This window comes from Canis lupus, chromosome 15, assembly GCF_011100685.1.
Source record: "Canis lupus familiaris isolate Mischka breed German Shepherd chromosome 15, alternate assembly UU_Cfam_GSD_1.0, whole genome shotgun sequence".
Classification (NCBI taxonomy): Eukaryota; Metazoa; Chordata; class Mammalia; order Carnivora; family Canidae; genus Canis; species Canis lupus.
Genome location: NC_049236.1, coordinates 39,916,905 through 39,932,252, shown reverse-complemented (window position 1 = coordinate 39,932,252; position 15,348 = coordinate 39,916,905). Strand labels below are relative to the sequence as shown.

Genomic DNA, 15,348 nt, shown 5'->3' with positions numbered 1-15,348 from the left:
ATTGAAAGCTCTTTTAATTACAAATACATAGTAAATTGTAAGGAGAGAAAAACTACAAAAATGTTCCAATTCTCTTCCCAAGGGAGTATAAGAAAGATGGACTTAACCAATTCTAAGGAATTATTGACTCTTGCAAATAATGAGTAGAAATGAATGCTTAAAATTAAAATCTTTTCAGAACTAGAAAGTTAAAGTACAGTAATTCCTGTTAAAATTTGATGCTTAAAAGAACTAGTACAGTAAAAACGTTTTGGGATGATTTTAGTATTCTACTAATTATTGTAACTTTATATAATCTCATATAATTATTATCTCATAATTTTAAAAACATATTTTTCCAGGGAAAACACATACTTGAATTGCAGGTTGCATGGTCATCTGTATTGAAATGAAGTTCTTTTCTGAAAACAGAACAAAACATTAATATGCAAATAACAGTAGCTTTCCTACTCCCCCAGCCCCCAAATTACAAAGAATCTGCTTTAGTCTCCTATTTAACTGAAAACCTAAAACTTTTTCTTTTATTTGGAATAGCGTGACTGTGGGAGAGAATTCAACAATCACTCCTAGCTTCTCACTTATGAAAGTACTCGTATTAAAGAGGCAAACCTGAAATACACTTTATATGCACTTTCTGGCACTAATACCAAAGTAATTCGCGCAGCATCTGGCTAGAAAAATACAACTGACAATGAAACTTCGCACATGAAGAAGTCTACCCAAATTTTCCCTGTAAACCTAACATGAACTTGTACAATGCAAACAGCAACAATACAATGGCTGATGCTGAAGTCAAGAACTCTCATCTGATTTTTTTAAAGAGATCGTGTAAACTCATCTGGACTTTGTAGAAATTAACAAGCTTAACCATCAGCTGCTTCTGCCAGACAGCAAGGTAATAAAGACTGGCATCAATTTTAACTGTTAAACAATACTCAATGCCTTTCTATAATAATTTTTCATAAGCTATTTTCTCCATAAGGTGCTAAAGAAAAGGAAAGAAAGAAGAAAGAAAGAAAGAAAGAAAGAAAGAAAGAAAGAAAGAAAGAAAGAAAGGAAGGAAGGAAGGAAGGAAGAAAAAGAAACAGCAAATTTAACTCCAAAATCTATAGGAAATCTACTTTGAAGTCTATACGGAAAAAAGTATGATTTTAATTAATTAGGTAAATACAATTATTTAATGTATTTTCAGAAGGGAAAAAAGGTGAAGAGCATAAAAACAGAATAACACAGACTATATAAAATTTAGGATTTTTGATTGCTTGTAGCAACATAATATACTAGTCTCTTTGTTATTATAAACCATAATTAAAACACTGTACAAAAAAAATTAAAATGCTATAAAGCTATAATGCTATCAATTTCCAAGGAAAAGTTACTTTCGCCTCTAAGTTATACCAAACATACCTCCTGCACAGTATCAATTACACATACCACTTTCCTTTCAGGAACATTTCTTCTAGTACCAAAGTTGAACTTGAGCTAAATCTAACTGAAAAGTCTGATGTTACATCACACTTTCTTTGGGGAAAGCAAAGGACAGCAGAATGTCCTTTTTGATGTCATTTTTCCTTCTCTCTACCATAGCAAAAGGCCAAAGTACAATTGAGCATTACTAATGAGCTTGTTATGCTTCCCACGAGCTAATTCAGTGGGGAGTACATTTTCCTTTAGCATAAATAATCCTTTGTCCTCAACAATGGTCCACAGTAAGATGCTTCCGAGACCATTTTTTAAAAATGCAGCAGAGAAGCTGCTCCCATTAAAATAAGGAGTCCCAAAAAATCAGATAAGAGCTTTAACAGTTGGAACTGTCAACCCAAAACAAAAGAGGGCCTAAATTATAAGGCGTGTGCAAATCAAGAACAGTGACATATTCACAAAGAAGCTAGCACAAGAATGTTTGGTAGTTGCACTTTTTATGGAAAATCCAACAAAATTAGTTTCATGAAAGAAATGAATTTGTGCGCAACCTTCAGTCGCTTGAACTTTAGCAGAAGAGTCTTTTTAGATACATATTTTTCAAAGCATTATTCTTGTGTAATGCAAAGAACTACTTTTAAGATGACAAAAATATAACTATCCGTATTGCCTTTAAAAAGAAACTCTTTGGGCAGCCTGGGTGGCTCAGCAGTTTAGCGCCACCTTCAGCCCAAGATGTGATCCTGGAGACCCAGGATCAAGTCCCACATCGGGCTCCCTGCATGGAGCCTGCTTCTCCCTCTGCCTGTGTCTCTGGTCTCTCTCTCTGGGTCTCTCATGAATAAATAAATAAATCTTAAAAAAAAAAAAAAGAGAAACTCTTTAATGAAATCTTACTCAGAGAAGCTATAATGTGTCTTCATGTATGAAAAACTATCATGTATGCAAATATATGCTTTTATTGGGAAACTTCTATAAACTGATGAGATTGTATCAGTGAATCATCAATGAATTAACAAGTACTCATCATGTCCCTGATCCTGAGAACCAGTTATTGATATTTTCTAGTTATTTACTATTCTCTTTCTAAACCATCTTTGTGTCCTCAGGCATTTAATCCCAAGAGTAGCATCTATTCTACAGTTACCCTGACCCTAGTCTGCATCACAACCACAATTCTTCCTTATATTTTTTTTCCTTTTGAAAAAAATTTTATTTAAATCCAAAAATTAACCTATAGTGTATTATTGGATTCAGAGGTAGAGGTCAGTAATTCGTCAGTCTTATATAACACCCAATGCTCTTTACATCACGTACCCTCCTTAACATCCATCACCCAGTGATCCCACCCCCCACCAGCATCTTGATCAGCAAATTGTTGCCTTTATTTTGTTTTGCTTTTGTCTTTCTGTCTTTTGGGAGGAGCCTATTTCAACTCTTTGCCAACTCAAGGAAGTCTTTTCCCTTAGATTTGGGCAAAAAAAGAACTCTCAAGTGACCAAGTCCAAACTATACTGTAATCCTGCTGGGAATCATTCATGAGACCAGGAGTTTAAACAGATCTTAAAGGAAGAGTACTGTACTTAACTTTTAAAATCTGGGGAAAACAGAAACACAGAAGGCACTCACTCACCCACCTGAAACCTGAACAGGATTTGGACCTGACCCACTCATCTTAGAAACAGGTTCAATTATGAGGTCCTCAAGATCATTTATGATGAGCCTCTTCATACTCATTTGATTTCAGATCATGATGGGGGAAAAAATGTCAACTAGTTGAACAGATCCTTTGTCCCACAGCTGTAGGCTTTGAAACTGAGTAATTCCTCACCCACATTATAAGATATGATGGGGAGCAAAAGGGGGCATAGTGCATTCTTGGTACAAATCAGGGAGGACACTTGGAAAAGAATGGCAAAGAAACAAGTTTTTTTTCAGAAAAATATTGACACTACCTGCTGCTGTATGACATACAGTACTCAAACACCAGATTATTGTCATTTTTAAATACATAGGCTTCAGGGATACAATAAATGTCAAAGTTGGGATAGTGGGATAATGTTTACTGCTGAGGAGGAAAAGGGAGATGAGACTGGGGAGGAATGCACAGAAGCCTTTTAACTGTGCTAGTAAGACTTTATGTCAAGATAAGTGGTAAAAATACAGGTATTATACTAGTCCGCATGCCTTTCTGGATGTCAAAACCATTTCATCATTTTTTAATGTTTCATTTAGAAAAACAACTGAAGAAGGTATCCTCTCTGATTTGTTGGGGGCGGGGGAGCACTTTCTTAGCTTCAAAATTTTGAGTTAAATATTTCCTAATTGCCTAATAGGGAAAATAGAAGTGCTATATAGCCATACCAAACATATTTCGGTTTTTTTCAATGTGTACTAAAATAACTCACCATAAAGGCACCTACTATGGTAGCAGAAAGTAGCAGACACATCTGGTTTGAATTCCAGGCCTAGCATATTAGCTATATGCGTACCTTGGGGTACTTAACTTTTCTCCTCTATAAAATGGGATACCATCAGCTCCTTCATATGGTTATTTTTTTTTAAGATTTTATTTATTTACGAGAGAGGCAGAGACACAGGCAAAGGGAGAAGCAGGCTCCATATAGGGAGCCCGACTCGGGACTCGATCCCGGGTCTCCAGGATCACATCCTGGGCTGAAGGTGGTGCTAAACCGCTGAGCCACCGTAGATGCCCACCTTCATATGGTTATTATAAAGATTAAAGGAGATGATACACATAAAGGACCTGACACATAACTACCACTTAACAAATGAGTTGGTATGATTAATACTATGATGATATAATTATAGTTCATTTAATCCAACTTACCAAATTTAAAAGAAAGAAGGTTGTAAACTGCCCAGAATTCAACATAATATGGAAAGCTTCTTTTGCTAACAGATAAATATAGTTATAACCAAAAGTAAAAGCTTTAAAACAGCCATGTCATAATTGGGAAGTTACTCAGATAAGAGTTTTGACTCTCAATTCTCTTTCCCAGAATAAAAGTTTTCAGGAACTTATCTAACATAGGCCCTTGGATCCACTCAACCTGTCTCCTTGTTGTCCTCCCTCAGTTTTGTTCATTTCTTTCTTTCTTTTTTTTTTTTTAGGAGATTTTACTCATTTATTCACAAGAGACACAGAGAGAGGTAGAGACTCAGGCCAAGGGAGATGCAGGCTCCCTGCGGGGAGCCCAATATGGGAATCGATCCCAGGACCCCGGGGTCATGACCTGAGCCCAAGGCAGACACCCCCCAGGCACCCCAGTTTTGTTCACTTCTGTGGCTACATCACGGTTCCCACTGTGTGCTTCTCCATGTGGTATATGCTCATTCACTTACTCAACAAGCACTCACTCTCTCTCTTTCATGAACCAGCACCAAAGCCTCTCAGAGACACAGTGATGACTGTAACAGATGTGTGACCTGCCCATATGGAACCAAGTTGAGAAAACTTTAAAAAGCAACCACAAATGAATATGTGGTGTTAAATCATGGTAATTTTATTATTATCTTAATAATAGGGAAGGAAAGAACAGGAAAGGAAACAGCAGGCGCCTACTTTAGACTTAGACTGAATGGTTAGAAATGGTTTCGCTGGAGGGAAAACATGAATTTTAAGAACAGAAGGCATCAGTCAAGAAAGGAGAAGGAGAGTTCCAAGTGTAGAGAATCATTTCTGTGAAAACTCTGAGGAGAGAACATGGCACACCCCTAGAGGCTGCACGGACAACGGGCAGCCTCAGGGGGCTGCGAGGCCAGGCAGCAGCCCCATCACACAAGGCCTGCTGAGGAAATTTGACTTTATTCCAGTGATGGTGGGAAGCCATGGAAGAGCTCCAACCAAGGGAGAGCCAATCTAATTCATGATTCCAAAAGAGCTCCCTGGGGGGAGGGAGGAACAGGACAACGAAGGAAGGAGACACAGAAAGGACAGAAACAGTGAGGCCACACAGGAAATGGGTGCATACAGGAGAAGAGATGGAGACGAGGCTGGCAAAGGAAGACAGGAAACCTGAAGGATGGCAATGGTTTGGTGACCAACAATGGTGACTGAGCTAGAACACGGACAACGTCCTCCACTCAAGAGAAGTGAATGGGATTTATATCCAGGTCAGTGAGAACCATGTCCTGCTAACAAAGACGGAGGGCTGGGAGGGAGGGCTGAGGGGCACAATGACTTGGCAAGGGTGACTCCCCGGCTTCTGGCTGGAACAGCAGAGCAAACACATGGTGGGAGCAGTTATTGAGGTGAGGATGACGAGAGTCTAAACCAATAACGGCAGGGAACACGTACTGATAGGTCAAAAGTGCTCTGTTTGGGTCACGTTTAATTTGAGAAGCCTTTATAGATATCCAAGGGAAGTGTCTGTCTGGCAGCTGTAAATACTAATCTGGAGCTGAGAAGAAAGTTCAAGAGGACGTAGAAATTGTCAGCAAATACCTGGGAGGTAACACCACTGAGAAGAATGAGATCATCTTGAGAAAGAAATGGACAAAGCAGGGATAAAGGCCAAAGAATGAGTCCTGAGAAAATCCAACATTTTGACATGAGAGAAGGATTTAGCAAAGGAGATAGAGAAAGAATAGTTGAAAAGATTTTCCATCATCTCAACGAACCCAGGCTTATAATTTGTTTGGTTTACTTCCTTCCAGTAGCCCTTTCTGACTAGCTGGAATTACTTCTGATTTTATCTTTAGTTCTTGAATTCACATAGAATTTCCCCAATCACATGCTTTTACAGTGCTTCACACCATTTTGTGTTATTTCTGCACACTGCTTTGCCAATTTTAAGTTCCTGGACTGCCACTGGAAGCAGGACTGAAAGAAGTATTCAAGCCTAAAGTTTAGGAAACACTTTTGGTAGAATATCAGAATTTCTAGGGAAACTTGGGTTGTCCTCCTTCTCCACAACATTTCTGCTGTGGAACAAAATGTGACATAAACTTGGAAGCAGCTACATAGTAGACAAGCACCTACCGGGAGATCTTTTTTTTTTTTTTTTTTTTGTATTCTTTATTATTTTTATTATGTGACCCGAGTTGAGTTGATAAATGATTTTGCCTCTCACCCAGCATGTCCAACGTGGTATTTGTACAGTGGTTACTGGTCAAGGTACCAGCAGGTCAAGTGAGATGCCTGACAGATCAAAGGAATCACTAAGAAAAAAAAATGACTAAGAATGGTGTACAGGAGAGGGTCCAAGTAAAAAGGATGTAATAGCTGTGCCAAAGGGCATAGGTTCTGGAAACAATGTGCTACTTAGGAATTTATGTGCCTCAGTGCACAAGAACATTTTTATCACATCTTAAATAAACTCCATTTGTGGTAGAAAGAATAATAGTTCCCCAAAATGTTTACATCCTAATCCCCAGAACCTGTAAATATGCTACCTTTATGGGCAAAATGGGCACTGCAGATTGAGTAAATTAAAGACTCTGGGATGAAAGATGATCTTGCTAGGTGAAATGTGATCACAAGACTCTTTATATAAGAAGCAGGCAGATGCTAAAATCCTTGATGAACATAGACGTGAAAATCCTCAACAAAGTATTAGCAAACTGAATTCAACAATACATTAAAGGGATTGTATACCATGATCAAGTGGGATTTACTTCAGGAATGCAAGGATGGTTCAACACCTGTAAATCAATCAACATAACATACCACGTTAACAAAATAAAAATTATATGATCTTCTCGATATAGAAATAGCATTTAACAAAATTCAACATGAACTTATGAAAAAAATTCTCAACAGAGTAGGTATAGAGAAAACATAACATAATAAAGGCCATAACAAGCCCTTTGCTAACATGATATGGTCAAAAGCTAAATATCTTTCCTCAAAGATCAGTAACAACACACGGATGCCTACTCTCAGCACTTTTATGCAACATAGTATTTGGCAGCCATAGTCAAACCAATCAGAGAAGAAAAAGAAATGTATCCAAATTGCAAAGGAAGAAGTAAAACTGTCACTATTTGCTCATTACATGATATTCTATACAAAACACCCTCAAGACCAGCAAAAAAACTCTAATAAATGAATTCAGTAAAGTTGCAAGATACAAAAATCAATACATAGAAATCTGTTATTTCTATACACAAATAACAAATTATCAGAAATAGAAATTAAGAAAATAATCCCATTTACAGTTGCAACAAAAAGAATAAAATATCTGGGAATAAACTTAACCAAGGAGGTAAAAGACCTGAAAGTTATAAGACACTGACAAAAGAAACTGAAGAAGACACAAATATATGAAAAGATATTCCATCTCTTAAACTGGAAAAATTAATATCATTAAAATGTCCATATTGTCCAAAGCAACCTACAGATTCAATGCAATCAGAGAACCCAGAAATAAGCCCACACATTTATGGCCACTTTATAACAAAGGAGCCTAAAATACATTATAGTGAATGGACAGTCTCTTCAATAAATGGTGTTGAGAAAACTGGACAACCACATGAAAAAAAAATGAAACTAGACCACTATCTTATACCATACACAAAAATTAACTCAAAATGGATTAAAGACTTGAATTTGAATGTAAGACCTGAAATTATAAAACTCCTAGAAGAAAACATAGGTGGTAAGCTCCTTGACGTGAGTCTTGGAGATGATTTTTTTGATCTGACACCCAAGGCAAAGGCAAAAAAAAGCCAAAATAAATAAGTGGGACGACTACCTCAAACTAAAAAGCTGATGCACAGCAAAGAAATTATCAACAAAATGAAAAGACAACCTACAGAATGGGAGAAAATATCTGCATGTCATATATCTGATAAGGAGATAATATTCAATTCAACTCAGTTGCAAAACAAACAATCTGATTAAAAAATGGGCAGAGGACCTGAATACACATTTGTCCAAAGAAGACCTACAGACGGCCAACAGACACATGAAAAGATGCTCAACATCACTCATCATCAAGGACATGCAAATCAAAACCACAAGGAGATATCACCTTACACCTGTAAGAATGACTATTATCAAAAAGACAAGAAATAATGAGTGTTAGTGAGGATGTGGAGAAAAGGGAAACCTCATGCACTATTAGTGGGAATGTAAATTGGTGCAGCCACTGTGGGAAACAGTACGGAAGTTCCTCAAAAAATGAAAAAACTGATTCAAAAAGCTATATGGCCCCACAATGACTACAGCATTGTTTTCAACAGCCAAGATACAGAAACAACCTAAGTGTCCACTGATGGATGCATGGATAAAGAGCTGGTATATAAATACAAGAGATTATTACTCAGCCATAAAAAAAAAAAAAAAAGAATGAAATCTTGCCACTTGTGACAACATAGATGTACCTGAAGGGCACCATGCTAAGTGAAATAAGTCAGATAAATAAAGACAAATACTGTATGATCTCACTTATCTGTGGAATCTAAACAAACCAAGATTCTTGATAAAGAGACAGATTGATGGTGTGGACCCCAGTGGCAGGGATTAGGGGGTAGGCAAAATGAGTGAAGGGGTTCAGGGGGTACAAACCTACAATTTATAAGTCATGGGGATGTAATGTAGAGCATGGAGACTATAGTTAATAACACTGGACTGCACATTTGAAAGCTGCTAATAGAGTAGATCTTAAAGGTCCTCATCATAAAATTAAAACTATGTATGGTGATGGGTGCTAGCTAGATTTATCATGATGATCATTTTACAATATATACAAATACCAATCGTGTCCTTTATACATCTGAAACTAATATAATGTGATATGTCAATTGTATCTCAATAGAAATAAATACATTCTTTTTTTTTTTTTTTTTTTTTTTTTTATTCATAGAGACAGAGAGAGAGAGAGAGGCAGAGACACAGGCAGAGGGAGAAGCAGGCATCATACAGAGAGCCTGATGTGGGACTCGATCCAAGGTCTCCAGGATCATGCCCTGGGCTGCAGGCAGCGCTAAACCGCTGCGCCACTGGGGCTGCCCTAAATACATTCTTTTAAAAAGAGGAATAAAGAAAAGTCAGAGAATGATATGAGAAGTAGAGAAAGAAACAGATTTGAGCTGCACCACTTCCGGCCTTGAAGAGAACATAGGTGCACTCTCAAGGCTAGAAAAGGGAAGGAAATGGATGTTCCTCTGGAGACTCCAGAAAGAAGGAAGCCCTGACAACGTCTTTTTTTTTTTTTTTTTTTTAAGCTCATTACAGATTTGTGACCTCCCAAACCATAAGATAATAAATTTGTGTTGTTTTCAACCACTAAGTTTGTGGTAATTTGCTCTAGCAGTAATAGGAAAGTAATATACATCTTAAGTGGAGAAAGGAGGCTGGACCCAGAGGGTCAAGACATTTGGCCCCAAGAAAGCAATATACATCCAGAACATGACTGGAAGATAGAGTGAGCCCAGCCAGCATGTTGAAACAATGAGAAAAACACACCAGATGTATACAGAGGCTGAAATATAAATAAAACCAACCAAACAAAAAAAACACATGCAAAATGTATAGGTAAAATCCATTGTGCTATATGTGTTCTCTATCATCATCACCACCACCACCACCACCACCACCACCACCATCACCAACACCAACACCACAACCAACATCACCAACACCACCACCATCATTACCACCACCACCAACATCACCATCATCATCACCACCACCACCACCACCACCACCATCACCAACACCAACACCACAACCAACATCACCAACACCACCACCATCATTACCACCACCACCACCATCACCATCATCATCATCACCACCACCACCACCACCACCATCACCACCACCATCATCATCATCAAAGGCCCTGCCCTGCCTTTGTATCACTGAGATCATTTATTCCTTTACTCACTCATTTAAATATTTACAAAGGCTTCCTGCATTTACTATTTCAGGGAGCAGCACCAACATTCACCAAGTTAAACAGGTCAGCCATGACTCCTCCCTCTCCCAGGCCTCCACTGTCTCAGTGGATCCCTCAGTCAAAACAATCAGTGATCATACCTTGTTGCTTCTGCCTCTAAACTTTTTCTTTGGCATCTAGGGCCACCCCTCTAGTTCACGCCACCATCACCCCTCTCTCTAGGTTTATTGAAACCGACCGATTCCACTCAGTCACCGTTTCTCCATTCCTGCAAGCTTCACCCTGCTCTTCACATACTGCAGCCAGACTGATTCATCACAAACCCTCATCTGAGGATGCCTTTCTACTCCCCTGCTTAAAATCCCTGATGACCCTCCAATGCCTACAGAATAAAGCCCTAACTCCTCAACAAAGCCAACAAAGAGTGATAGATCCCCTCCAGCCTCGTCTCTTGGCCCTCACACTCCAGCCATGTTAACTTCTTTTAGACCCTTTGAGTATGATCTCTCATCTCTGGGACTTTGTACCTGATAATCTATCTACATCATTTTCTCTTCCTTTCTTCCAGACTCAGTCCTATCTATCTTCGGATTTAATTCCTCTAAAAAATCTCCCAAACTCCCTCCCTAATTTAGGTTACACAGCAATACATGCTTTTATTTTACTCTATACTTTCTAAAATAAGAACCATATGGAGGTAACATTCTCCATTTCCTCTACTACTATGTAGAAATTACTGCTAAAATTAGTACCAGAATTACTCCTAAGCACAATAAATGTTGCATTTACCACTAAAGAGATTGAGAAACAATAATGAAGTAAATCTGCAGTATGCTCATTTAAGGAAAAAGCAGCTTCTAAAGCAGATAAAGACTTTTAAGAGAAAGAAATAAGATTCTTACAGCTTCATAAAAACATCACATGTTAGTTACAAAATTATAAAAATTATTTGTTAGGAGTCTTTGTTTTTCTATTTGAAATTTTCCTCTTGCAATGTTTCATAGACATTCAACTTGAATAACTTAACTTTATGTTGAATAGAACTATTCATATATCATAAATTTTTTAAAGAACTTAAAATCAATTTGCTTTTATACATGATAAGCTAAAAGACTATGGAGAACACACCCATACACAAACACTAATATACAGAAATGTGACAACATAAAGCGTCTATTAACAGGAAACTGCTCAAATAAGTTATCATACATTTATATAGTGGATTCATTCAGTCACTTGAAAAAAATAAGAGCTATATCTTGAAAAAAATAAGAGCTATATCTACTGATATGAAAAGATGTTATGTGACCAAAATCAATCTGCAGAACAGTACGTATAATTAATTACATTATTGGGATCACAATGTTTTCCAAACTGGAAGGATATTAAAAAAAAAAAAAACTTCTAAACACAAGTTTTTCAACAGCCAATTTTATTTTTTAGAATCCAAAATAGTAATGTTATGTATCGAGAGAAATTAAAAGTCATTATGCTTAACACTATATAAAGGCAGCTCTTCAACCACAGTTAAGAGTAAACTGTTATAGAAGAGTTTATGTTGTGTTAAAAGTAGGCCGAAATCTCTATAAGTCAGCACTTCAGCAATACCTATCATGTGACTGATGGTCACAGTACTATAAATTCCTAAGATGGTTTCGACATCAAGGATGAAATTATCATTTAGTGCATACACTACATTTTATTACATTCTAGTTCTTTGGAAATTAGTAATTCATTGATAAAATAAGCAGCAACTTTCTGTTAAGACAACCTACTATGCAGCAACGTAGTAACTTAAGAAAACATTCTGTGTTTCTAGAAGGAGAAACACTAATGAAATGCAATTGCAAAGACTGCCTTATCTTGTAAGTAGGCCTTCTGAGGCATTTCTTTATGGCAGTTAAATTTCAATTAAAAATAGGGAAACTGGAAGTGAGATAAAGTCACTGACAGACTCAAGTTTCCTATTCTCTCAACTTCTATGTACGTCACAAGGTTCCTGAGGTATGAGGTGTACGAGATGTATCTGATATCAAAGTACACAAATCAAAGTACACAAAGCAATAGGTAATAAGAAGAGAGTAAAACACATACACACAGACATGTTACTGAAAGAAAACTATAACAATACATATTAGCCTTAATCCCTTACTTGCCTCATCAACAGTTGGCTTGAAAAAAATTACTAAAACAACTGAACTTTCTTAACTGCAAACTTGAGATTCACAGGTGACAGGTGAAAAAAAATAATAGAAGAATGTTGCATAGTGAAAACATAGTGAATACACCAAAGCTAAATGGGAAAATACAAATTAGGAAATATTACTTCTGAACTGGCCAATTCTCCAAACACCACTGAATCCACTTAGTGTTTTGTAATAGCACGTACTTTGGGACGCCTGGGTGGCTCAGTGGTTGAGCGTCTGCCTCTGGCTCAGAGTGTGATCCCAGAGTCCGGGGATCAAGTCCCACATCGGGCTCCCTGTGTCTGTGTCTTCTGCCTCTCTCTATGTGTCTCTCATGAATAAATAAAATCTTTTCTAAAAAAATTAAATTAAAAAATAGCATGTGTGTTGCTGACAGTCTTCTCTTATCACACACTTTGATTTACCACCACAAATTATTTCTATTTTTTTAATTAATGAAATATTCAAAAATAAAACTATACCCATGGCAGAAATGAACCTGGGCCACACAAACAACTCTGTGCGAGATGTTATGTGACACCAGAAGTATAAACAAAGGATAGTCTGACACACAAACAAAGCGGGTTGGACTGAATTCCAGGTGGACTTAGGTTATTTGCTTTCTCTGAGCTTCAGTTTCCTCACCTGTAACAAGCAGTAAACACCAACTACATTACAGGATCACTAAGAGATTTCACAATAATGTAAGTAAAGCACCTAAAACACATACTTGCACCGTCTAGGTAATAGTGTGTTTGATAAACAGCAACAGTGTTTAGTATGTGCCAGATACTGTTTTTAGTGCTTACAAGGTATTAAATTAATCAGTGAATGAGAACTCATCACTACTTCTGGTACTACCTTTACCTTCTGGGCCTCTCAGTCCTTTGGGTATAGCTTGAAACTTTTAATCAGAATTAAACAGCACCGAAATAATAACAGCTATGTGTCAGGCACTGTACTAAACTATTTATGTAGATTATTTCACTTAATCCTCACAACAATCCTCCCATCGATAAGGTAGGAACTATTATTAACCTTCTTTTACAGATTAGGAAATTTAGGATTAGAAGGATTAAATAACTTGCCTACGGTCACATTACGTGGTAAAGCCTGACTTCAGAGCCTGCATGCTTAGCAACTCTGCTATGCTAAAAAGAAATATTGCCTTTAATTCAATAATGTCAAAATAGACTATCCAGTGTCTGTTAATGAATTTTTGAAACAGATGAAATCAGACAACTTGTATCAGAATCCACGCTAGTAGATTCTCACCAGTTTCCACTTCTTCACTCGAATCCATCCCAGTCCGCTCCCAAAGGAAATCTGAGGTTGTGAGAATTCCAATCCTTAATTAAGTGCCAAGAAACATGGTCATATAGCAGGTTCACCAACTGCTTATCTTCTGAGAAAGCAGTTATTAGCGCTCTTGGTACAAACGGAACAAAACACAAGGTGTGACTCGGCCTGGGCTTCACTTAAGGACGGAATCAGCAACTCAGCCACGCACAGCACAAAGCACTCTTAAATCCAGGAAACTCCATTTGAAAAGATTCGTTGGGAGCCAGGAGTGGGCAGCGTGAGGGAGGACGCCTTCCGAAAGTTTCTCCAGGTTTCTGGGCGAACTACAAAGCCTTCCCTCTAGTTTACAGCTCAGCCCCCAGGGCAGCCCTCCAAACTAAGGGGTGCGGCCGGAGCGCAGAGCCCCGCCCCAGCCGGACCCGGAGGGGAAGGCGCTGTCAACCTCGCCAGAGGCACCAAGTCGGGGAGCGCCGCTCCCTCCGAGGTGAGTGACTTCACTAATCCTTACAGAGGGTGAGTCGAGAAGCCGAGCGGCCCTAACCGTGCCAGGCGCTGGGGGTGAGGGTGCCCCGGAGCCCTTCAACCAGCGTCAGGCTCCGCTCCCCCCGATTCTGAGGCAGAGCGGTTACGGCTCCAAGCCTGCTCCGGCCGACGCGGTCCGCACCTGCCCCCCGGCCCAGCACACCTGCAGCCGCAGCGCCGCACCGAGGCGGCGGGAGAGGGCGGGCGGACCATCACCCTGACAGCCCCGGGGGCCAATCCGGGGGCGCAGCTGCCGCCGCAGGCCAACCGCAGGGCGTCCCGGGGACCCCGCCGAGCCAGCGCCGGGGGTCCCTCGAGGCCGCAGACGAAGGCGCGGCAGCCCCAAGGCGGCGAGGAAAGGCTCGCGAGAGAAGAGAAGGCCAGCAGGGAAGGACTCACCCGCCCGGGCCCGGAATGGTCACTTCTCCCCGCGGGGCGACATCTCGGTTCCGGCCGCGAAGCCCGCCCGCCTCTGACCCGCCGCCGCCGCCGCCGCCGCCGCCGCCGCCGCCGCCGCCGCCCGCCGCCTGGTTCGAAAGGACCAATGGGAAGGCGGGGGAGGGCGCGGCCACAGGCTCCGCCCCGGGCGGGGGAGGGCGCGGCCGCAGGTCCCGCGTCTCCCTCTCCCCCCGCGCCCCGGGCCTCCGGGAGCGCCCGAGCCCCGCGCGCACCTCGCTGGGCCGGGGGCGCCCGCCTGCCGCCGCCCGGAGTCTCTCACGTCGGGGGGCCAAGCCCCGTTCTCCACCTAAAGGCAAGGTAGCTCCTCGGTGTCACGGACCGAGGCCCCCCGGCTGGCCCCCCGGCGACCGCCACAGCCTGGACATTTGTCCCCGCAGACTCGCAGGGTGGAGGTCGAGGGTGCGGCCCTGAGTCTCACCCTGATGTGTTGGGAGCCCCCGCCACGCCCCGACCCGACCCCGAGCCCCGGAGATCTGGCTGTCGGGGGGCGCCCGGTTTCCGGAGACAAACGCACCCCACAGGAGTCCCTTCCCGAGGGAAGTCTCTTCCTGGAGTCGGTGTTGAAAGATGTGGAGGGCTGCAGCTGC

The 15,348-nt window shown here is 40.5% G+C and overlaps 1 protein-coding gene across 4 annotated transcripts in view; it reads right to left on the bottom strand.

Annotated features, from left to right (window-relative positions):
• GAS2L3 (growth arrest specific 2 like 3) overlaps positions 1–14,807 on the bottom strand; it is a 37,856-nt gene extending 23,049 nt beyond the window's left edge. Inside the window, exons 1-2 of one of the 4 annotated variants that reach the window (XM_038558788.1) lie at positions 14,702–14,807; positions 355–401 (exon numbers count right to left, since the gene is read on the bottom strand). In XM_038558788.1, the coding sequence (XP_038414716.1) occupies positions 355–378 (24 nt within the window). In that variant the 5' untranslated portion in view covers positions 379–401; positions 14,702–14,807. Of the gene's footprint in view, positions 1–354; positions 402–13,753; positions 14,425–14,701 lie in introns of those variants that run through there. The other 3 variants (XM_038558789.1, XM_038558787.1, XM_038558790.1) reach the window with 3 other exon arrangements.
• Positions 14,808–15,348: the final 541 nt, after the last annotated feature.